Raw genomic sequence first — 23814 nt, forward strand, 5'->3', positions numbered from 1 at the left:
AATTTAGGTTGAACACCACTAGAGATGGTAAACTCTTACACATATCTAGGAAAAGTGATCTCTCAGAGGCTTGAAAATAAACCACACTTCTTGTCTTTAGGGACAAAGGCATTAGGTTTCATCAAAATGGAGGGTCGCGGAGAGCATTGAGGTCCAGCATACATGCTCCAGATCAATAGTCTAAGACACGCGGGGTATGCAGTTCCTATAAAGATTTTTATTTCTACTCAGGTGAGACAAGTTCTAAAGAGTCAGTAGGAAGCGCAACTCTTTAGGAACAAATACCCTCACACACCTAGGTAGTGTCATGCTTCATCATTGATCTTTTGCTCCAAGTCAGCCCGGCGCGCGCCCTCAATGGGGGCTCGTTTCCAGAGATCTTTTAATAAGCCGCCTATGAAGAATAGGTGTGTGAGTCTCAGTATAGATTGGTGTGATAAGTGTATGGGTGTGAGTGCAATTGTTAAAAATAGGATAGGGGGTACTCCCCAAGAAAAAATTTTATGACCGTATCCTCCTGCCTATATTAAACATAGTGGCGCTATCTACTAGACTTAATCATTTAAGATAGCTACTGGGTCGACAGGTTTCAAGCTTATATTAGTAATAATAATGATCTAACAGCTCTTCATCAGAACTCGTGTAACCTAACCTATATTGGAGTATCAGTAAGTGAATTACTCTGGGAACTCCCAATCACACGTACCACTCAGAAGTGGTCAGCCTGTGAGGGTTGGTCGTCTGATGACAATGTACACGGGACACTCGCACAACTTTCTGTGCTGCCAATCTGGACTCGAGGAGTCGGTATTGACACCAGAATGTGGTCAATTTCAAGAACTACTTTTAAAAAACAGAGGCAAAAATATTAACATTTTGGGGTTTGGGACTGTCCATTTGGCTTTTATAGCCGCAAAATTTGCCATCCCAGACAGCAAAAAACTTGGGGGTCCATCGGATACAAGTAAAGTAAAGGTTTTGTTTAACATCTCAACCCGAGCTGTGGAGTTGCAAACTCATGAGTAGGTGAAAGAGCAGAAAATATCTAGTGCTCTATCAATTTGTACTGATCCATTGTGAGGGGTCTCAAAAAGGGCAGATAAGTTGATATTTTATTCTCAACTGGTGGGTCATGTACTATCTTTCCCTGTCAGGCTAAACCATATGTGGTAATTTTGACAAATTACGCATTCTTCTAATGTGAAATGCTAGAGAAAATAGTACAGCTCCAATGAATAAACCTCCTTTGGCCTATGACAAAATACGAGGAAAAAGTTTAGTTGCCATGATATTTCAAATGGTACAAAGAGTAGCTTGGGTAGGTTCTATACAGAAGTATTTGGATGGGTTTCTGTAGTACTTACTTTTAGATGTACTGAAGTAGCGGTTGTGGGCTCAGCACCACCGGGCAATGGGAGAAAAAATTCAAACATCAGGGTGGCGCCCTTGTTTTTTTTTTGATAAAGGTCATCAGATCGGAGCTTAAATTTTAGTTCATCTATCAGCAATGTGAGAGGTTGTGCTGAGCTACCATGTCCTACTACAATCAATGCAGGCACCTACAATTTGGAAGGCTCTAGTTATTTTCCACAGCAAAAGACTGATCAAGGAAGTCCACAGAGGCTGTATGGGAATTTACCTTCTTAACCAGAGAACAGGAGAACAGAACACCACCAAAGTAAATATTGGTTGGGGCACAGGAGAGGGCTGTCCATATAGGTTTAAATCTTGTTTTGCAGGAACAGATTTAATGTTTTATTTGCTTTGGCTGTCTAACTCCTTGAGGGGGTTATATAAGTAGCATACATAGGATTCCAGAGACCACACCTTTTCTGGAAAGGGAAGGCAGATAAACTCTCACCCTCAGTACAAGAATAACCGGTACAGAGCCAGTAGTAACAACTAATTCTATTAACAGATTTTTGTCCACAAATGATCAGCAAAGTACAGTAGAGAGAGCAACCTTAAGTTTAACCCATATTATAGAACACAGTAACCTAAGCTCAACCTATCCCGAAATATTGAGGTTAACATTATGTAATACAGTAGGAGAAAGCAGAATTTAGGTGAAATTTGATTAATTTTCTTCATTAGAAAGTTACTATGCCAGAAATATTGGCTACTGATCCAATATATCTGAATGGTTTTCAATCCTTTCAAGTGCCAGCAGTTAGCCAGAGGTGTGGGTTCCATTCGAGGGGTATTGGAGTTGGTTTCACTACCACTATTATATTTACATATATCATGTGCCTGTTATCACAATAATAAAGCAAACATTTTTGTGAGGTTGGCCTTAGGTTTCCCAGTGAGTTCCACACCTCAATCATCAATTACTTAGTAATTTGTATGGACCAATTGTATCAATTTAGTTGCATCTCTAATTTTTGGGAAAACACATTTGACATAAATTGCATACAAAAGCTACAGTCATAGTTGTGGAGGTATTAATATCTATCTATTACAAAACACTAACACGTTGGCACATCTCAAACCGAAGATATAAACACAAATATACAACAAAACTTCAATTTTAAATAGGTAAGCACTAAATGCTATGTTCTCCAGGGGGAGACCAAACCAAATGCTAAAAAAGTGGAATGCGAACTGTGATCAAAGTCAGGACTTGGACCAGGAGACTCAGAAGAGCTGGGGACACCAGGAACCACCCAAGTGAAGTACCAAGGAAGTGTGGAAACACAGATGCGTGCTCAATAGAAGTCAAAGGGAAAGTTGAGGTTGCAGTTTTGAAGAAGGACACTTCCCAGTTGATCCTGAAGAAACCCAGTGGAAGACAGAAGGTTGGAGAGTCACCCCTCCCGTGGAGACCCCAGAAACCAGGATACCTACACCAGGGAAGCCGGGTGCATATGCGCAAAGTGACGTTGGAAACCGCTGTAGACCAGAATGGAGGACTTCATGAAATATGCTGCTCGAGAAGCTGTGCAAGAGTTCAGTGGAATCCAAGGGTGGATTCATGAAGTGAAGAACCTGCAAGCAGAGGGGACAGAGTCTATGCCACTCAGAGATAAACAGGTGACACGGAAGAGCAATGCCAACCGATGCCAGATGGCTGATGAGAGTTCACTGTGACCTTGTCGCTGCAGTTGTAAGGACCAGGCCACGCTGAGAAAGACCAGGACCTATGCACGAGCTGCCCCATGTCTGAACTCGAGAACCAGGGGGTCGGTCTTCGGCGGGAGCACCAACAACCCTTGGCAGCTGCAACAGGCATGGAAAGCGAAGAAAGAGCAACGTTGGAACCAGCAAGGTCCAAGGGACTCACCACAAGCAGGAGGGTCAGAGCAGGACCCAAGCAAGCAGTGGAGCCTACTGGAGCAGAAAAAAACCCTCAAGAGGACCCATAGGTCGGAACCACAGGAGTGGCAAGAGGACCTCGAGCAGTTAACCAAGAAGTAAGGTCCATGATGCGGTGAGGACGCTGTACTTGGCAGGAAGAGATGATGGAGGGTGGAGCTTCTTGTAGCCTGAAGATCTCTGGAATGCAGAGCCAACAAGCCTTGGCAACAGCAAGTTGACGTGATGCACAGGGGTTTGGTCCCAGCGGTTCAGACGAGGGATACCGGCCTCAAAGTTGCAGGGAGGACAGGTCAGGCCTCGAGGGAGTTGCAGAACCACCACCTGTGTTGCTGAGCCTTTCGAAGTCCGTGGGACATTAGGAGCAAAAGACTGGTCAGCTTCGTTACGGTGCCTGCAGATGCAGGGGAGTGACTCCTTTACTCCAAGGGAGATTACTTTGGGTGTCCTTGATGCCCACAGGTCTGTTGAAGATCCTGCAAGAAGCACAGACACACACAATGAAGAAGACTTGCAGAACGGCAAGACCAGGAGCAGCAGGAGTCTTCCTTAATGCAGTCTCGGTTCCAGGCAAAGTCCAGCAAAGTCTAAGTGTCCAGACGGTCGAAGAGTCACGTGGTTCCAGGCTTGAATCTTGTCCCACGACTAATCTGAAGAGCCTCTCACAGGTAAGCCCTTTAGTACCCTAGGGAAAGGGTTTAACGACTCAGGGGTCCCTCCAAGGGGAGGGGAGGGGCTGGACAGAGGGTAGGATACTCCCATGTCCTTTGACAAGTTTCGCTCCAGAGCAGGAGCCAAGGGCTTCCTGAACTGGTGCATACTGGAGCATGCAAAGAGGGCACCAAATGTGCCCTTCAAAGCAGTCTGGTGGTGCTGGCAAGCGCCCCCACCTCACCTCAATACACTAAGTCCTGTCTGGGAGACAGTCACACCTCCTTGTGACTAAAACCTATTGTTCTACCTTCCCCTGCTCGAGCTCAGCTCAGCAGTAGGAGGACAAAATTGTGTCTGGGGTCAGCAGCAGCACTAGCTTGCTGGCAGACCCCAAAAGGCTGTTATCCCCCCAGTGCATGGAATCATACCCCCAATACCGGTAACAGTGTTGGGGTATGATTCCAACATGTTTGATACCAAACATGGCCAGGTTCAGCAGAGCCACTACATAGTTAGCCATCGCGTATTGACGGATGGCCACTACATGTATTAAAACGACTCCTAGCTCCTGGGGCCAGAATTGGTCGCTCCAGGGGTTGTTTTTAGTTGAAATTGCAAGGACTTCCGTCTTGTCTGGGTTGATTTTTAAGGAGTTGGCCGTCATCCAGTTAACTGTGAACCTAAGTATGCTCTGAGCAGACTGTTGGGCGTAGGCCGAATTATCGATCCTTAGGATGAGCGGAGTATCATCCGCATAATTGAATACTCTGCAGTCCATTTTGGCTAGCGCAGCCACCAAGGGCTGTAGGTATATATTAAAGAGAAGGGGGGACAGTGCGGATCCTTGAGGGACCCTGCAGGAGATGTTACCCTTGTCCGATACCTGCTCAGCCAATTGGATCCTCTGCGTTCTTCCGGATAGGAAGGATTCTAGCCATTTGTGGACCTGTCCTTGAATGCCCAGGTCTGCCAACCGGGAGAGTAGTTTTTGGTGGCAGACCGTGTCGAACGCCGCTGACAGATCTAATAAAATCAGGGCGCTCGATTCTTTATCATCGGCCTTTCGCCTGAGTTCGTCCAGGACTGACAGCATAACCAGCTCCCTACTATGATGGGCTCTGAAGCCTGCCTGATGGGCCTGGACAATCTCATGTTTCTCCAGAAATACTGAGAGAGTCGTCAGAACATGTTTCTCCAAGACCTTCGCCAAAAAGGGAAGCTGAGAGATGGGCCTATGGTTCTTTAATATAGTCCTGTCCGCACCTGTTTTTTTTAGAAGAGGAATAACTCTAGCCTCCTGTCCGGTTGCCAAGGAATTATTCAGGAGAGTAAATATCAGATTCACCAAGGCGGGTAGAGCCATTCTAAAGATCCGTGGGGGGCAAGGGTCAATAGGAGAACCTGACTTGGTCCCATAAGCCAAAGATGTGAGAGTCCTGGAGTGTAGATGCGGAAAGCTGGTGATAGGATTGCCAGTAAAAGATGGAGGGGTGGACAGTTCCGAGGAGCATGTGGCGATACGTGTGTTTCTAATCTCTAAAAGAATGTCAGTTACTTTCTGGAGAAAAAAGGCCTGAAGAGCATTGCAGTCGGAGGGTGCTGCTGGAAGGTTGGAGTCAGACTTTTTGCTGAGTTCTTTCAAGATCTTAAAAGTCTCCTTTTGTATGTTAGGCGCGCTGGCGATTCGCTCAGCATAGTACTCCGCTTTCCTTGATATAATGGCCTTTTTGTAAGGTATAAGTAGAGATTTGTAAATTGTTAGCTCAGCAGGGTCATAAACTTTCCACCATCGTCTTTCGGCTTGGCGAAGGCTTGGTTTCCTTTCCCTCAGTTGTTCATTAAACCAAGGGGCCCCCTTGCCTTTATGTCGAATTCTTTCATTGCGTTCTGGGGCTTCCTGATCAATAGCAGCCTGTAGGGTGTTGGTAAGAGTTACGCTTTCTAGATCGATATTGCCCACCTCAGAATTGGGTGGGGATAGCCTCTGTAGTATAACCCCTAAGTTCGCAGCCTGTATTTTATTCCAGCTCCGCACCTTCCTCCATTTGAGAAGAGCTTGTGGAAGAGGGCTATCTACAGGCACCCAGCACGAGATCAGAAAGTGATCTGACCAGGCGCAGGGTCGAATGTCCATAAGCCTATCCTGCCTACCAGAGGACCAAATCAGATCCAAAGTATGTCCTTTAATGTGGGTTGGGCGATCGACCATTTAAAGGAACCCCAGGGAGGACATTGCCATTTCAAGTTGTTTGTCGTGCGGCTCTCTCAGGATTATTTCCCAATGGTGATTGAAGTCTCCAACCACCATGAGACGTTGGTATCGTGTACTGAGGTCAGACACGGTCTCAGTGAGATAGTCATAGAGCCTCAGGGTAGCCACCGGAGGGCGGTAGACCACCAAGAGCAGGAGGCAAGAAGATTTAAGGGAGATTTTAATTCCTAGTAGATCTGTGCTGTCAATGCTCTCAGCTTGTGGCCCTGAGCCTGGTGTTAAAGAAAATCGCCACACCCCCCCCCTCTCCTATTGTCCTGCCTGTTGTGCCAAAAGGCATCAAATTCCCCAGGAAGGGCAGCGATAATATCTGGGGCAGAAGTGTCACCCAGCCAAGTTTCCTTTAGTGCCAGAATGTCAATGTCCCCCTCCTGGAGAAGCGTAAAAATTTCCAGATAGTGTTTCTGTAGTGATCTTGTGTTTAACACCGCTATTTTTAGACCCGGAAGGTAATCCGGGCTGATGTAATTCTGGAGGTGCTTGCCTCAATAAAGTGTGGTTACTTGTCCCTTGTTGCCTCAGAATGTTTTCACTTTCCAGTTTGGCAATGGTGTAGTTATTGAGTCCCTGACGACCTATGACCTATGCCTTCAGGACTGAAAGGCCGGCCAAAGGGGTGACTTATAGGTTTTAAGATGTAAGAAAACGTATATCTGTTGTGAGAGGTGCAAGCACCAACTCACATAGGTTGCAATGGCAGCCTGTAGTCACCGTTTAAGTAGTCTCTCATGGGCGGACAATAGATGCTGTAGCCCATAGCAGACCCCTGGTGTACCTATTCCGTGGGTACCTTCGTACCATATACTAGGGACTTACAAGGGGAAACCAGTAGCCAATTGTGGATGTACCAAAGTACTTGCCATGGTTAATTTAGGGAGGGAGCACAGCGACTGGGGTCCTGTTAACAGGATCCCAGTCAGACTAGGCAACAACACTCAGACACCAGGCAAAAAGTGGGGGTAACCATGCTAGGAGGATCCTACCTTCCTACACATGGGATAATACATAGTATAATAAAAGCTGCAGGAGAGCCAAGCGCACTCTATGGAAAACTATTTATAAGTGTCACTGTAGGGTGATAATATTGTTGAAAAAAAGAAGTGCTTACAAAAGAGCTGTTTTTAATGCCAAACAAGAACTTAAGCTGAAAGCGTTGGGAAAATTAGAAGCAGCATGCAGGGTCAGAGACTGCAGGTCATTCTCATATGTAAAATCAGGATTGAAACAGCATAATTTGTTACATGACAAATACTAAAGCGGTTTGTTTTCTCACTTCAGTAATTTTTATGGGAAAACAGAGAGAAGCGAGTAACACTCACCTTAGCGCCACGAAAGATCTCTAAATTAATCTATCATAAGTTGTAGGAGGTAGAACAATCACACAGAGATAACACTCGAAACAATTGTCCAGACCCAGATGGGGTACTAGTTGATCTTTATAAACATTGTTCAGCCCGGTGGGTCCACCCATATGAACCACACTCTGGAATATTTCGCACGGAACAAAGTTTATTCAAGACACTTGGAGAATCTTCGGAATTTTATTAATATACACAAAAATCAACAGATCATTGCCATGTAATTAGCATGCAATATTCCTTCTCAACTCCTTCCTCAAACTCTTGGGACAATATTCAAGGTAAAATTATATGAGTGGCTGTCTGGGTCAGGAGTGCCATGAAGGGCTCAGGAGAGTTCCAGAAAGGCATGGTGACAAAAGAGCAGGGCCTCAATGTACACTTTTTGGTTGAGAAATATGCCAAGATGAACAGAGGGGAGGGGGCTCTACCATGCATTTATAGACCTGAAAAAAGCGTTCGATCTGGTTGGAATACCCAGCTATGGTTACAAAGGTGGCTATTATGGGCGTAGAAGGACCCATCTTAATACCCTTACAACAACTGTATTTATCATGAGGGTCGGCTGTACGTTTTGGACCATAGGGGGAATGTAGTGTTCCTTTCAAAAGTATTAAAAGGGTCTGACAAGGAGTGTTCTAGCCCCCTTTTTGTTTACTTCATACAGCAATAATCAGTAGGACAAATTTATCTCAATACAAGCGAATACACCACCAATGGATAGAAACGACTTCCCTTTTGACTATACCCTGACAAAGCTGTCCTACTACATAGGTCCATGGCTGGCTGGAATGTACAGTGAGCAAATGGATCAACTAGATTTGAAAACATGTCTCTGAAAATCAAAAAATGCCATTCAGTACTCAGCATGGCCTAGTCAGCATCTACACTCTCCATGAACCACAAATTGGGCCTTGAGTATCTGCAGGTTTAAATTCCCTCAATATAAAAGAAGAGGGACTGGGAGCTCATCTACGTTCAGCATACGGGCTCCCAACAAGTATAAATCTATGAAAAGAGTAAGTAGTTCCTTTAGGAAGAAGGTCAGTAGTGAACTGAGGAATCAGAGAGGGGCGATCTGATTGTTCAGGACCAAGAATCCTCACGCACCCAGATGGGTGTCATGCTTCATCATAGGACAGCTCCACATAGGGCCAGCGCTGCAATGCCTAATGGGCCCCTCGAGGAGGCTCTTTGCCGGAGATCTTTTAATTTTTTGCCATATGAGAAGTGTAAGCATAGGTGCTCAGAGTGTAGACTATTGTAGGTGAGTTAAAATAAACTGAGAGGTACCCTGGCAATTTTAATATGTGGGTCCTCTTGTCCAAGTTAAAAGCAGTGGGTGGCTGAATGCAGAAATAATGGTCTGTTCCAGCTCATAAAATTGTGCATAAAAAGGTAAACTTTTTTTTTTGTCATAGAAAGTTATCATTGATCAAGGGCAATTCATCAGCACCGGGGACCTAATCTACTGAGTGATTGGGTTAAGGTTTGTGTGTCTGGAAAAATATCCAGTCACAATCTGACCAAGATAAACCGAAGTGTAAAATAAACTTTGATCCTAAAACCCCAAATTATGGTATGTATATAACCCCGCTGGGCGATAGCAGAGTCAGGGGTAGGTCATTGTGCGAACCGCACGCTGGTAATCTCTTAGCCCGCAAAATTAGCATGGCGTCTGCTATCACCCGATGAGGCCATATCTGAAACTGACTGGAGCAGGAGAATGTGCAATACTGGTCATGGTAAACATACACTGCCTGAGTGCATGGAGGTGCTGTCACTCCAAACCCACAAAAACCACATTGTGGGAAAACACGCAGCTTTCGATTATATCATGCATGCACAATATCTACTAAATTGTAATCAGAAAAGTGCTCACGCCTTCCATTCACCATACCTTATGAGAGTTGTCTGGTTGCCAAAGTCCTGTGAGCAGAAATTGAAACAAATATGCAGCACTCCTTTGTTTGCCTTCATCAAGCAACCAGAACTAGAGCAGCAGGTCTTAAGAAGGGATGTTATTTAGATAACTGACTTGATTAAACTGCATCTCTTATGTATTGTCCCTCTGTTTAACAAAAGCTCCATTCTTTTCTACTGTATGATCTCAAGCTGGCTCTCAAGAAAGCAGGTGGCAGGACATTGAAGAGACTCAAGTGTTTATATTACACAACTCCAATTTCATTGTTTGGCCTGCAGAGGGGTTTTGCAATATAAATGACGGTAAATTATTATATTGTATATGGTATGCACTACTTTCAACTGTATATTATAAAGATATTGCTAGGCCCTGAAAGCTGCATAACCATATAAAAGCATGAGGCCTCAGGAAGAGTACCTTTATGAGGCTATGGATTTCCTCTGTGACTTTAAAAAAACTAATTCTCGAAGTTTTATATAGCGCAAACTTGACCCGAAATCAGGTATTAGAGTGCTTTACCTGTGCACTAGTTGCATTACATGAGGACGCATGCATTTTTGTTAGGCGCAGTGAGATTAAGTGATATGCCCAGAATCACAGGATGTTGGGCGTCATTGCCGAGACTCGAACCCGGGTCCCCAGATTTGAAGTCTACCGCCCTAACCGTTAGGCTACATCCTCTCCTCTCCTTGCAATCTAAGAAAGAGAACTACAAGCTTTAGAATGCAAACAAACCAAACTGTATTTGCAATTCACAACTGGCCTGGGATGACTACAGAGCTTTATGGGAAGCAAGAACAACATTTGAACCAGTTATATCTTTATTTACGCATTCACACATGGTGAGGGGGAGCAGAAACAGCACCACTTAACTTACTGGGGCTTCTAAAACAAGCATATTTTGAACTGGGTTTCTTATTCTTTATTTTTAGCACAGCATGCCAAAAACCACTCAAAGATGGCTGCCTGTCAGGTACACATGCAAGGGCGGACATTTAAAAAGTTTTGGAATACTTCATGATTGTTTAATGTTACAACACTGACAAAACCCATTATCATACACTAATGTACAGTGATCTATCATGATGGATCTTAAAGCTATCCATACAAACTATCAGCAGAACATTACTATATAAAATAAAACACGATTCCTGTACAATTTGGTACATCTGATCAATTTGTTTTAGAAGACTGAATAGCCAATTACCTTTATCACAAATAAATGAGAAAAAATTGTATTTAATGTTTTGGTAATTTCCTTAGCATGTAGGTCGAGATTATGTAATTTGTTTAGCATAAAACTGCAGGTTTCCACAATTGGGGGGAGGAGCCTAGCGCGCAACCAAGATGGCCGCGTAGGTGCGAAGCTCCCGAGGACCTCCGCGACCTCCTGAATTAATCCTGATTATATCCTGTCTTTGATGAGGGGACTGTGTCTGTGTACCCGAGCTGAGGCGGCACCCGTTTTCCGTTTTCGAATCGGACCCCGGACACTGGTGGGAGCACCGATCGAAGATTGCGGCCTTCTCCTCGCCGGCCCCCCGGATTGGAGTTGTGGGGCGATCCGGGGACAAAGCGAACAACAGCGGCGGGCAGGGCTGGGCGACTCGCGTACCCCGCGCTTTCACTTTCGCTTTTGCGCCCTCCTTGCCCTCAAGCGAGGTAGGGTTGCGGAGCGGGGTGCGGCCTTGTCCCGGTGCCCAGCTGACCCGCCGGCTGTGAGTTGTCCTGCGGTCCAGTGGTCACCCCCCCCCCCCCGGAACCCGTGAACTGGTTTATCGGCCCTTTCGAGGAGATTGGCACGACTTTGGGAGTGTGACATGTCCACAAAGCAAGATGGCGACCGGCCAAAGGTGAAATCGACCCGCCGTGGCCCGGCACATCAGTCAAACAGCATGGACCGCTACACCCTCCAGAAGGGATCCCCAGAGGCACAGCGTACATCCCCCGCGGGCCCGACTGAGGCGTCTGCTCAGCCCGCGGATCTGACCCTCCGGGACGTCATGGGCGCCATTGCCGAGATGAAGGCCTCGGTGGACCAGCGCTTTGATACTCTGGCGCAGAAGATAGACTCGGCCCTGGTGGATGTGGGCCTGGTGAGAGCCGACTTGTCTAAAACAAATGACCGGGTCGATTCCCTGGCCCACACCACCTCGAGTCTCACTACAGACGTGGCAGCCCTTCAAAAGGAGGTGCACCGGCTTGGCCAGGCGAGCGCCCTGATGGACCGTCGATTGGAGGACGCCGAGGGTCGGGCCCGGAGGAACAACGTTCGCATTGTCGGGGTGCCGGAGGGACGGGAGGAGGAGGCGGCAGATTTGTTTGTGGAAGACCTGATCCTCACCCGTCTCCAGCCCCGGGGGCTGAGTAAACTTTTTGCGGTGGAACGTGCTCACAGGGTCCCCGGAGGAAGACCTAAGGCCGGAGCCCCGCCGCGGCCTCTCATTGCCCGGATTTTTAACTTTCGGGACAGAGACGCTATCCTGCAGACTTCCAGGCTACAGGGACCGGTCAAGCTCGATAATATGGACGTGAATTTCTACCCTGACTTTACTCCGACGGTCCAAAAGCAGAGACTGAGTTTTCTCGGAGTTAAACGTCGCCTACGGGACCTGAACCTTAAGTACTCAATGCTTTTTCCTGCTAAGCTGAGGGTGGAGGTGGATGGTCGCACGCACTTTTTTGACCGTCCCGAGGCGGCTGGGGACTGGTTGGATACTCTGCCTGGGGATCGGGGCCGGGGGGGTGGGGGGGGTGCGGTTGGCGGGGAGGGCTCGCCGGATCAGAACTGAGGGGTGAATAGTAGGCCTTGCTCTGGACAAAATTCCGGTTACCATTCACTGATCGTGTATGTTCCCCTCCTATGGAGGTCGTACGGGGTCCATTGGGGGCTTTCCCTCCTCCTCTGGGGGACTAGTTAGTTTTTTATCTATGGGGCGACAGGCACACTGCACTTTGGGGGGGCTGTCTGGGCTCATGCAGGGGTGCAGGGAGGGGGGAGTTCTGTTGGGATGGGTGGGCGGGGGTGGAGTGTTGTTTGTTTGCACCGCAAGGCGAACCCTTTACTGTATTGTTGTTTTTGAGATGCTCTGTGGGGGACGACTGATGGCTTCCATGTACGATGGGGGGTAGGGATTTGACTGTGTGATCATGGAACGTTAACGGACTGGGGGATAGGATTAAGCGTGGTGTGGTCCTGCAGTATCTGAAACGAATTTCACCAGATGTGGTCTTCCTGCAGGAGACACACCTTATAGGTAATTCCTTTCATGCCATGAATCGGCGAGGCTATCGCTTGGTGGCCCATTCGGGCTTCACCTCGGGCTCGCGGGGGGTGGGCATCATGATTAAGAACTCGCTCCCATTGGAGATTGATGAGGTGCGCCATGATGAGAGGGGACGTTACACTGTCTTGGTGGGTAGAATGGAGGGCAGAGTGGTCGTTTTTGTATCAGTGTACGTTCCGCCGGGGTTGCAATCTACCACGTTTGCGGACCTGGGGCGCCTCCTCCTTGACCTCCCGGGTGGGCTTCTGGTAGTTGGGGGGGGACTTCAATGTGGTGGCTTCTGGGTCTATGGATCGTCATCCCCCCAGGGACCTCCCCCGGGCACAGGCGTGGCTGTCCGGCCTTTTAGATACACTAGGATTGGTGGATTGCTGGCGACTAAAGCATCCCGCGCAGCTGCAATACACCTTCCACTCGGGTGCCCATGGTAGCCTCTCGCGGCTTGATTATGTCCTTGTCCCTGCGGCCTATGCTGGGAGAGTGGGAGAGGTGCGCCATTTGGCGCGGGGTATTTCAGATCACTCCCCACTACTGTTGCACTTTGATGTCTTCCCGAGGGGGGGGGGGGGGCAGGGTAGCCCCAATCAATGCCTGGTACCTGCGCGACCCCACTATTCGAGCCGAATTGATCAAATCCTTGCAGCGGTACTTTGAGGAGAATGTGGGGTCTGTCCCTTCGGCTATCTCCCTTTGGGAGGCTTTTAAGGTAGTTCTCAGGGGGGAGGCCCTCTCCTTTATCTCCCATGCCCGGAGGCGCGAGCGGGAGGAGGTAACCCGGGTGGAGGCCGAAATTACTGAACTAGAGGGTGACCTGGGGAGCGGGGCGACGGATGCCACATTGCATGTTCTACACCTCAAGCAGGCGGCCTATAGGGCCCTCGTCACGGAGGCGGCCAGGGGCCTCAGTAGAGAGCAACAGGGGCGACTGTATGATGTGGGTGATAAGGCTGGTAAATTGATTGCGTGGTTGGACAAAAAGGAGAGAGCGAGTCGTGTGGTTCCGTTGATCGAGAGGATGGATGGTGTGTGTGTCACCGAGCCGGACGCCATTGTCTCCTGCTTCGCGGATTATTTCCGCGAGGTGTATTCCCCGGTTTCTCCCTGCTCGGAGGAGGATTCCCATGCCCTGCTTCGGGACATCGCGCTGCCCTCCCTTTCGGTGGAGGACAGGGATTCGCTGGACGCTCCTCCCACCTCGGACGAAATTGCCCTTGCTATCCGCTCGGTCGCATCTGGCAAGGTCATGGGCCCCAATGGTATCCCTATCGAGCTGTATAAGCTGCGACCGGATGTACTGGCGCCCCACCTGCGCGCGATGTTCCTGGCGGCCCGCTCGCGGGGTTCCCTTCCGCCGGACCAGCGTCTGGCCACGATCGTGGTGATCCACAAGGAGGGGAGACCCCGTGAGCGGGTCACATCCTATAGGCCTATCTCGCTCTTGAACGCGGAGCCCAAAATCCTCGCCAAGGTGCTGGCCAACCGGCTGGTCGGCGTGGTGGGCGATTTGGTCCACCAAGACCAGTCCGGCTTCATACCCCATCGTAACACGGCCCTTAATCTGCGACGCTTCCACGGGGTGCTCGCGCGTGTCCCGTTCGTGCGGGAGCCGGCCATCTTGGCGTCCTTGGACGCCACCATGGCGTTTGATACGCTCGAGTGGCCATACATTTGGGCGATGCTGGCGAAGTTTGGCTTCGGACCGGGCTTCATCAGCTGGGTCAAGTTGTTGTATTCCGGCCCATTGGCGCAGGTGGTGGTGAATGGACGAGTTTCGGCTCCATTCGCACTGGGACGGGGCACGCGACTGGGTTGCCCCCTGTCGCCTCTCCTGTTTGCACTGGCCCTGGAGCCCCTGGCGGAGTGGCTGCGGTGGCACCCTTCTATCCGTGGTCTCCGCTGGACCCCCGAGCATGAGGACCGTGTGTCCCTCTACGCTGATGATATCCTTCTATATCTCGCCTCCCCGCGTAAATCGCTGATCGTCCTAGTTGATGTTTTGCGCTCATTCGGTCGCAACTCAGGCCTCGTCATCAACTGGGCGAAATCCTGTGTATATGTGCTTGCCGGGGAGGCTCCGGTCCTTCCACGGGACTGTCCGATCCAGATTGCCTCCCAGGGGTTTCGGTACCTGGGTATATATATTACTCTGGACCCGGAGGCCCGCTACGAGCGGAATTTGCTGCCCCCCCTCCAGCGCTTGAAGGAGGACGTGGTGCGTTGGCGGCGTCTGCCGCTTTCGCCGCTCGGCCGAGCGGCCTTGTTTAAGATGATGTCGTTGCCGAGCTTTCTGTACGCCCTCCAGAACACTATGGACTTGGTCCCGGCGCGCTACTTCCGGGAGGTGGAGAGTTTGCAGCGTCGCCTGTTCTGGGACGGGAGGCCACGTATTGCCTTGGCTAAATTGACGCTCCCGTGGTACGATGGGGGGGTTGCCCTCCCGGATATTAAACGGTATTACTGGGCCTCCCAGCTAGCTGCGATTAATCATGGCCTTTACGGGCCCGCCCTGAACCCGGCATTTGAAATGGACAAGATGCTCCTGCCCGGTGGCGACTACAATCGAGCGCTCTACTCTGGCGCGCCGGACCCTCGCCTGACGGGACCGACGCGTGTCATGGTGCGTGTATGGCACGCGGCTAACGCAGCTATGGGGTGGAAGGACCGTTTGACCCGGGCGTCACCGCTATATGCGTCCGCGAGGTTGGGATCCCTGTGGACCTCGAAGGGCTTCGAGAAGTGGGACACGATCGGCATCAGCACAGTGGGAGATTTCTGGACGAGGGGGGGATTCAAAACTTTCGAGACGCTGCAGACGGAGTTTCAGTTGCAAGGCAGTGAGTACTTTCGGTACTTACAAGTCCGCCACGCGCTGGGCTCCGTCTTCCCGGATGTCGCGTCCATTCCGGAGTCTTCCCCCCTGGAGGACAGAGTGCTGGATGGCCATGTCCCAGACAGCACGATCTCCCTTATATATAAAAAACTGATCAACGACCGATCGGGCCTGCTGACTGGCCTCCGCGAGGCCTGGGTTGCCGATGGGCTGGAGTTGGACGACGAGGACTGGATTTCCGCGGTGGCCTCTCCGAAGGAGGTGGCCATCCCGGCTCGCCTTCGCTTCGTCCAGCTTAAGATCCTCCACCGGGTTTACGTGACGGGGCCAAGGCTTCTACGTATGGGCTTTGCTGAGGATGGACTGTGTAAGCGTGGCTGTGGTGCTTTGGCAACTTTCTTGCATATTCTGTGGGAATGCCCAAAGGTGGAGCGATTCTGGCGTGGTGTGCACGAGGTCCTGCGAGTGGTTACGCGTGTCGCGCTGTTGCCTGAAGCGAGGAGATGCTTGCTGAATGTGTGGGAGCCGACTGACTACTCGGTTCCGCAGACGCGGTGGGTGACTCTGGGATACATGATAGCCAAGCGTGACATTGCTCAATTGTGGGGATCCCAGAGGCCCCCGGCGGTGTCGGCCTGGAAAGAACACATGGATTGGTGTATGTTTCGTGAAAAGGTGGTGTATGTTGCGAGGGGTAAGCCTGGGGCGTGGGTGAAAATCTGGGGCCCCTGGAACGCCTATCGCGGGGGTATTTGCGAGCCGCCACTGCTGCCGGCTGCCTCACCAGCTCCGTCCCCCTAGGCGACCCCCTCCCTCAGCCATGGGCACGTGGTTCCCCAGTCCCTGATCTGTTCTCATTCCCCTCTTCAGAGTTTGGCGATTGGTTGGGGTCCCCCACTTAAGGAGCGCGTGCTGTCACTTGGGATTGCGGGTTGCCTTGCGGGTGTGGTTTTTTTGTGTTGTTGTGTTTCGACAAAAGGAAACCGTATTGTGGGTTTGGAGTTATGTGGCCTGCACTACTGATATCTCCTGACATACCCCTTTTGCACCGCCAAGAGATTTTTCTGTATGTATGTCATATGCTTCTGCCACTCTAGCGGCCGGCCAGACGGTTGTAGGCCCATACCTGTAACTATTTGAGATTGCAATAAGCGGTTTAAAAAAAAAAAAAAAAAAAAAAAAAAAACTGCAGGTTTCAGCGGATGTCAAAATTTGATATATATTAAGGTCAACTGGTTAGTTTAGACATTCTTGAGTCATACCAGGCGTATTGTTGGAGGAAAGGAGAAAAAATCCAGTCTTGTGAGGGTTTATTTGAGTTCCATTTAAGAAATCTAGGATCCACTATTTGCAAGGCAGGGGGTAAAGCGTTTGTCTGCACACTAAGCACCGCTGTTCATCATCAACATATTGGGGGAATTGTTTCAGCTGACAAAAGGGACAAACTGTCTAGATGGGAGTCGAGCTCTTCAGAACTGGACTCCCATCTAGACAGTTTGTCCCTGGAGGAAGTGGGGCGTGTCCAGAACCAAAATGGGAAACTTTTCTTAGAGAATATGGAACTAACTAAAAATATTTGCTCTCTGTTTTTGGAGAGTTTAAGTGGTTTAAGTGGAGCCAATCGAGATCAAAGAAAAGCTCTAGTTGGTCAAGCATATTCCAAGTGTCTTAAATATATGCTTTTACTTCAGAGTACGGAACTTCTTAAAAATGTAATGACGATTTATTTATAGAAAATAAAAAATCAAATCTAGTGAAGAGTTTCTTAGCTGCCAAACCAGCAAATTCAAAGGCTGTCTGGCAGGAAGTTCAGATGTTTCTCAGCCAGAGTGGATGGTGATGCTTGCACAAAGGGAAATCTGCTGTATGCTAATTCCTTGAAATATTTAAAACCACATCTGACAAGCCAGCTGTTAGGTTTTGGGATGACCTTCATAGCTAGTAAAATTGAAACGTTTATCTCACCATTGAATGTTAGACGCTGGAGGCAGAAAAGCAATCCTATCACAATGAGAATAAGATTACCCTTCCTACAATTATTCATACCGCTAGTGTAACTGTTTGTGCCATGATCCAACGTTAGGGGTGAATGTATGCAAGAGATAACAGTCATCTAACTGCATAAGACAGAAATAATGACTCATCACATCACCATGAACGATCTTAAGTGTTAGCAAGCAAAAATATTTTGATAACTTGCACGCTAAACTCTGTGTGAATGGCATATCAAAGTTCAAATATGGATATTAAAATAAACCAATTTTAATAAATAACAAAATTATTGTACATTTTTCAACTAACTGCAAGTGGAAATTTCTTAGCGGATTACTCAGAAGTACTTGGGTCTTTGGTAGTACTTAAAGTTATTCTCTACCACAGTGCTGCTGCAACAGCTCACTGAGCTCATGTCTTAGTATCCATTTCAATTTTTAATTTAGGCTGCCAATGTTGGTGTACAAAAGGTCAAAAACCAAACACAAGAAATTTTGGTGCAGAGAGTGGTGCTCGCCTATGCTGGTGGAATGAGGAGGCTCTTCATAAACTTGTGAAGAATTTATCAGCAGATGGGTAGCAAGGAGAACAGTGTTCGTGAGGGAGTATACCCACAGATTAAGGAACAACATAAAGAGAGGGAAAGGTTTTTCACAGAAATTCCTTTCTTGCCCAAGAATTTAAGAAGCTATGTCTTAGGAGGAGTTTTGGAAGACGGAGTTCCTACCAGGGAAGTTAAGACTTCCTTGCCTCCCTCAGATCTGGTATGAGATAAGGGAGGCAGAAATATGTACAGTGTACGAGAAGGACAATCAATGCAATAAATCTGGGCCAGTGCCCAGTTCCAAACATGTGCTACAAGACACTCCAGATATGTAGATAGCTTCTACCAATCAATTTGAAGTATTCAAGTAAAAAATGAAGTCTTGCTCTTCTACATATTCCATAATAAAGTATGCATAACAATTCAACACTAATGTAGTTGCAGAGACACTGCAAAAAAATAGGCTTCAAAGCTTATCACACTAAATACAAAAAGTTCATCTGTGCAGTGACACAATCGTATTCCTTTTTCAGTGAGATTTACTCTCATCTTTTGATGTGCTGATTTTAAAGCAGTATTTGAAAAATAACATTTTGTCTAAAAAATACAAACACATTCCGACCTCTTCTGTTTTCCGACGCAGTACAGCCTCTTGTTGTCTTTTCTGAGCTTCCAATAGTCTCATTTGATTCTATTAACAAAAAAGCAAGTCTTATTAAATTAACTATGTTTTCAATTCATTCCACTAAAATACATTCAGTTACATGTTACAATTGCTTACTAACATTTCTGTACCTCAAGTAAATGTAAAACTCTATCAATAAAATCGCAGGTGACAGCTGCATAAATTATTGTTTATAAGCTATAAAGAAATAAACAGTCATACAGGCAATATTTCATTTGCGTTTTGACACTGCAAAAAAACATTTACCTTTCTTGGATGAATGAAAGTGGAGATATTCCATATGCTAAAATGGTGAGGTTATGCTCCATATACAGCATCTTTCATCCTACTTCGTATATTTTGGGGTATGTTATTATTTTAGTGCATAAGGACATGCACAGCCATGAAAGTGCCCAGAATACCGTTTAGAGTCAGCAGAATGGACACACCGTATGTACGAAGATCAGGAATGAGGTGATATACTCAAATTGACATACGCCAGAGATCTAATGGGCTGCCATGAGGAACCCCCAACCCTGAGGTGTGATAACTGGTTGATAGAAATACCTTAAGACCCTATCCAAATATCATTAACATCAGTATACATGTGTGTACACTGTATATAAAAGATAAAACAGTGGTTACCCATTACTGCACAATTACTGTGTTCTGGTATTACATGTAACATACAACTCACATCAAGAAGTAGCAGAACACTGCAGAGAACATTGGAACGGGATTTAAGAAACCAAAATACATTAAGTAATATGTAAATGGACATCAATGTACATTGTTCATTTTTACAGGCACTAAGCAGAAAGAAAATGTGTCATACAGTAGTAAGAACAAAATGAAGGCGCCAAAGAACAGCACTTTGGCGACGAGACATCTCGACACACAACATTCATCCATCCATCCATCACGTCAACAGAATCCCATTACAAGCTTTGCCACAAAAGCTTGTGCTGCTTAAATGACAGTCTTAGTTCTCCAGAAATACAACTGGAAAGGGTCTACCACATTCTTGTATCTTGACTTTTCAAAAAGCATCTCAATGTAATTTCACAAGGCCTGAGTAGTCTTACAAGCAAGTTGTGGTATTTCACCTATAGTCACAAACATATTTTACAGAAAAATATCGAGAAAGGTAATTCTAAGCTTTCCCTATAACAGATTACTAACAACTCATTTTATTCCATGCCAACCAATGAACCTGAACTTACAACCTGTTGTAAGACAGTACCTATACTTTTTTTGCAAGAAATAGCAAGTCCTTGGATGTGTTTTGAGGTTGCAGGTAGGCTCCTATGTCTAATGGGTGCTAATTACTCTAATTATTGTTTATTTTTGACATTTTTCCCTGGGATACCTACACAACTTAAAAAGAGGGGCCCCTCAAATATACACATCATGACTACACTGCACATTGAACTGAAAAAATGCTTATGTTTTGCATAAAAACCAGGATAATAATATTTTGCAAACAAATAAAAAAAAGTGGTTGTCCTACATTTTCTCTGTTTAGAAGCAGCTGTCAAGGAAAGTGCAGTAGTCAATTGGCCCCAGTAGATTTGCAATGATTATTTTAGATGATGTCTTTCTTTCGAAGCTGCACTAGATAAAATGCTCACTCAACCTTCTAGCTAATGTAATTGCTATCACATATGTGTCTCCAATGTTAAACTAGGGAAGGAGCAGCGATATGTAAATGGAAACAGACGGAACAATCAACTATGCCCATAAAAATGTGGGTCCTATTTTTTTTTTTTTTAATTAAAGGGACAGACACATACTTAATCAATGGCACTGCTTTTGAGCGGAGTAATTATCATTAACAATCAGCACTTCCTAAGGTGATTGAATATACAGTTTCCTTTATAGAATGTAAAGGCTTACTCTAAATCCATGAAATATTGTAAATTACAGCCTACCTTAAGCCTATGATGGGACAAAATCACAAATAGTAGAAACTCAAGGTGAGATCCGATCACTCTTTCTAAGAGTTCTCCAGTGACTCAACCTTAATCATAGTCCAGCAAAGGAATATGATGTTCTACAACTACCTCCATATAGGATATCACCAACTTATTTTGACATTGTATGCCTCAGAAATCTGAGCTGCTCCAAAGACAACATAAAGCTGAAGAATGCTTCGATTAGGATGGTGATTTTCACTTGAACCGGTCTGAAAATCATATACTCCTAATCCAAAATGACACAATCAGAATCTTGGTGTTCCTAAAGTTTGCATGGAGAATCAAAAGGGTGTTAAGCATTAAACTAGGTCAAATACCCTAGATAATGACAACATGTTTTAAGAGCAAAATTAGAAACATTTGTTCTTACTATACCTGCCAAACAGATTCAAATGGAGCACAAGAACATGTAGTCAGAGATTCCACAGAGCACTTGTGGGATGCTGAATGCATATGGCTGAGAGGATCTGATCCTGTAATTCTCTCCTCTGTAAATGGGCTGGGGATAGCGTTGAAAGTTTAACTGCATAATCCAGTGTGTGAAAATAATGTGGCAGGTGTTATTTATTTACAGAGGCAGGATTTAACATCTGATCTCAAAAGACAATAAGTAGATATGACCAGGCAAAAAACCAATGACCACATTAATGGCTAGAGGAAATCCCTTGTTCACAGTGAACGATTTTAATTATCTGGGGTTTTCCATTAGCAGTACAGAGTCATGGAACTAGCAGTTTAGAAATTCTTGTTTAAAGCTCAAGATAGCCGTGGGTGCTTTACTCAACCTGCCACAGGGCACTGTATCTCCAGTTCTGAATATTTATAATGCTCAGTGAAACATTTAGGATTTAGGAAATGCAGGGATGCAATATTTTATCTCAAACTTTGAAATACCAGTAAAGTTTATCACAGGGATTGTATTGTGCATTTTTAAAAGCAGCGATGAGATCCAGCAGAACGATGGAGGGTTAGATTTTATCCTTGGAGGGATAGGAAACTGATTGATGTAATAGGCAATGGAAGGAGGTGACATACGGGGGGGCCTTTTCCCGAATTTATTTACATTTTTCTAATGCATTATATATTTTTTTATTGATGTTTTCTCAATGTATTATCTTTTATGGCTATTTTTGTGCCGAATAATGCAAAATTGGATTGGACAATAGATATGACAGTAAGCAGATACACACCTAAAGGTACATACACACCTAAAGAAAAGGTTTTGAAAAAGTATTCTGATATATAAAAGTAGACTTCTCTTTATAGAACGAGCATGACTACCCCCACCGATTGTCCAACCCTGACAGAAAACTATAATTGAATATAGTGTATCTTTGTCACTGTGTTTTTTGGAAAACTTACATCTCGCTTCCTTTGCTCTTTTTTAAGCTGAGAAATTTCTTGATTTCTTCTAGAGTCCATCATTCTGGCCTTTTCTTGATCCTCTTTCATTTGTTTCATCAAACGAACCTATGAAATATAACAGTATAATTTTATCAATTCTGTACTTTAGTTTCCTTTACATTCAATTAAACACTGACAATTATTTGTATGTTTAGGTCATCGTTATATTGCAACCATTTTTACCAGTCATAGTTTTTGCAGTTTTTAGCTATACCTTTGTTTTCTTCATTTCTGTCACTTCTTGCTGCAGTTTCCGCATCTGTTTTTCATATTGGGACTGGTTTTTTAGCAGCCGTGCATGTTCTTTTTGAGCAGCATTTAACTTTTGCAGTTCTTTATTCATCATTTGAAGCTTCTTTTCATATTCTACCTTAATTTTTTTAGTTTTTTCTTCCGTGCAAGACTCCATTGAACCTGAAAAACACAAGCATAGATTCATTCTTGTAAGTTATTTTAAATAAAGAGTCCTATACACTGTTTCTGAGCGCAATCCAATTCCCTTTTGTAATTTGTCAGGCTCGCTTTTCGTTCTTAAAATAGGCATGAACAGAATCAGTCTCAGAGGAAAATAAAGTAGGTCACTAAATCACAATATCTACTCTGGCTTCCCTTGAGTAAGCTATCTGCTTTATGGTGAAATCAAACAGTAAGATGAAACAGCAACAGACAGTGTATGCTATTGTGTTGGACTTTTGTATGAGGCGTCACTGCCACAAAAGTACAGTTTTTTAATAATATGTTCAAACACACCATTGAACTTGAACAAATAAAGCCACAGAAGTAAAAACTTTTCTTTTTTTTTCACTAGCTTTGGAAAGATTCCCCCTACAATTAAGCCATTCATAACAGCTATCCTTGGCACAAACTGCTGGCAATAAGGTAACCAAATCAGAATTGTAGTTTGAAAACCTGATATTTTTAACGACACCAGATCAAACTGGTAGGTCTTTAAATCAAATGCATACCTACTAATCATAAGATAAAGCTTTAGTACTTTGAAATACTGTTTAAGTGCTGTTACAGGAAAACTAAAGCTGTAAGAAAGGATGCAATTGTGCAACTCTGATTGTTTATAGTGCTTAGACTCTCTAACAGTATTTTACATGTCTGAAGAATGTTGTCAACGTGTTAATTACATTTACTTTCAGAAGAATGTATGAATGAAAAGAGGGGAGAAAAATAAAATAATGATTTAACAGGTAGCAAATCAGTTCTTGAGCATATCTAGAGGAAACGAGTATCTAATAATAAACCCTTTCTGAAAGCAAATCAAATAATATTGGTCGCTGTTAAGATTATAGTATTGATAAAATTATCACTATTAAGCACTGAGCAAAGAGAAGAAACAAATCTATCATGCCGTAACAGAATTGAGACCATGTTCTTAAAATGTGCTCCACAAATGATATTGAATGAAAGCCTGATGATTCTGCATGTTACAATAAGGAGGTAACAGAGCAGTGACAAGCTGACACTGGTTTATCAATGCATATTCATTCTCTTGATCCATTAATGCTAGCCTAAAGCAACAAGTGCACCTCACAATTTAATCGATTAAATACATGAGATATTGCTTGTTACTTAGAAGGCTGCT

The 23814-nt window shown here is 45.6% G+C and overlaps 1 protein-coding gene across 8 annotated transcripts in view; it reads right to left on the reverse strand.

Annotated features, from left to right (window-relative positions):
- Positions 1 to 23814, reverse strand: part of KIF21A (kinesin family member 21A) — a 719281-nt gene that overhangs the window by 299483 nt on the left and 395984 nt on the right. For all 8 annotated transcript variants that reach the window (XM_085654100.1, XM_085654097.1, XM_085654095.1 and 5 more), the window contains 3 exons: positions 22435 to 22634; positions 22179 to 22286; positions 18799 to 18867 (listed from right to left, as the gene is read on the reverse strand). In XM_085654100.1, the coding sequence (XP_085510226.1) occupies positions 18799 to 18867; positions 22179 to 22286; positions 22435 to 22634 (377 nt within the window). The remainder of the gene's footprint in view (positions 1 to 18798; positions 18868 to 22178; positions 22287 to 22434; positions 22635 to 23814) is intronic.

Source organism: Triturus cristatus, chromosome 4_1 (genome assembly GCF_964204655.1).
Source record: "Triturus cristatus chromosome 4_1, aTriCri1.1, whole genome shotgun sequence".
NCBI classification, from domain to species: Eukaryota; Metazoa; Chordata; class Amphibia; order Caudata; family Salamandridae; genus Triturus; species Triturus cristatus.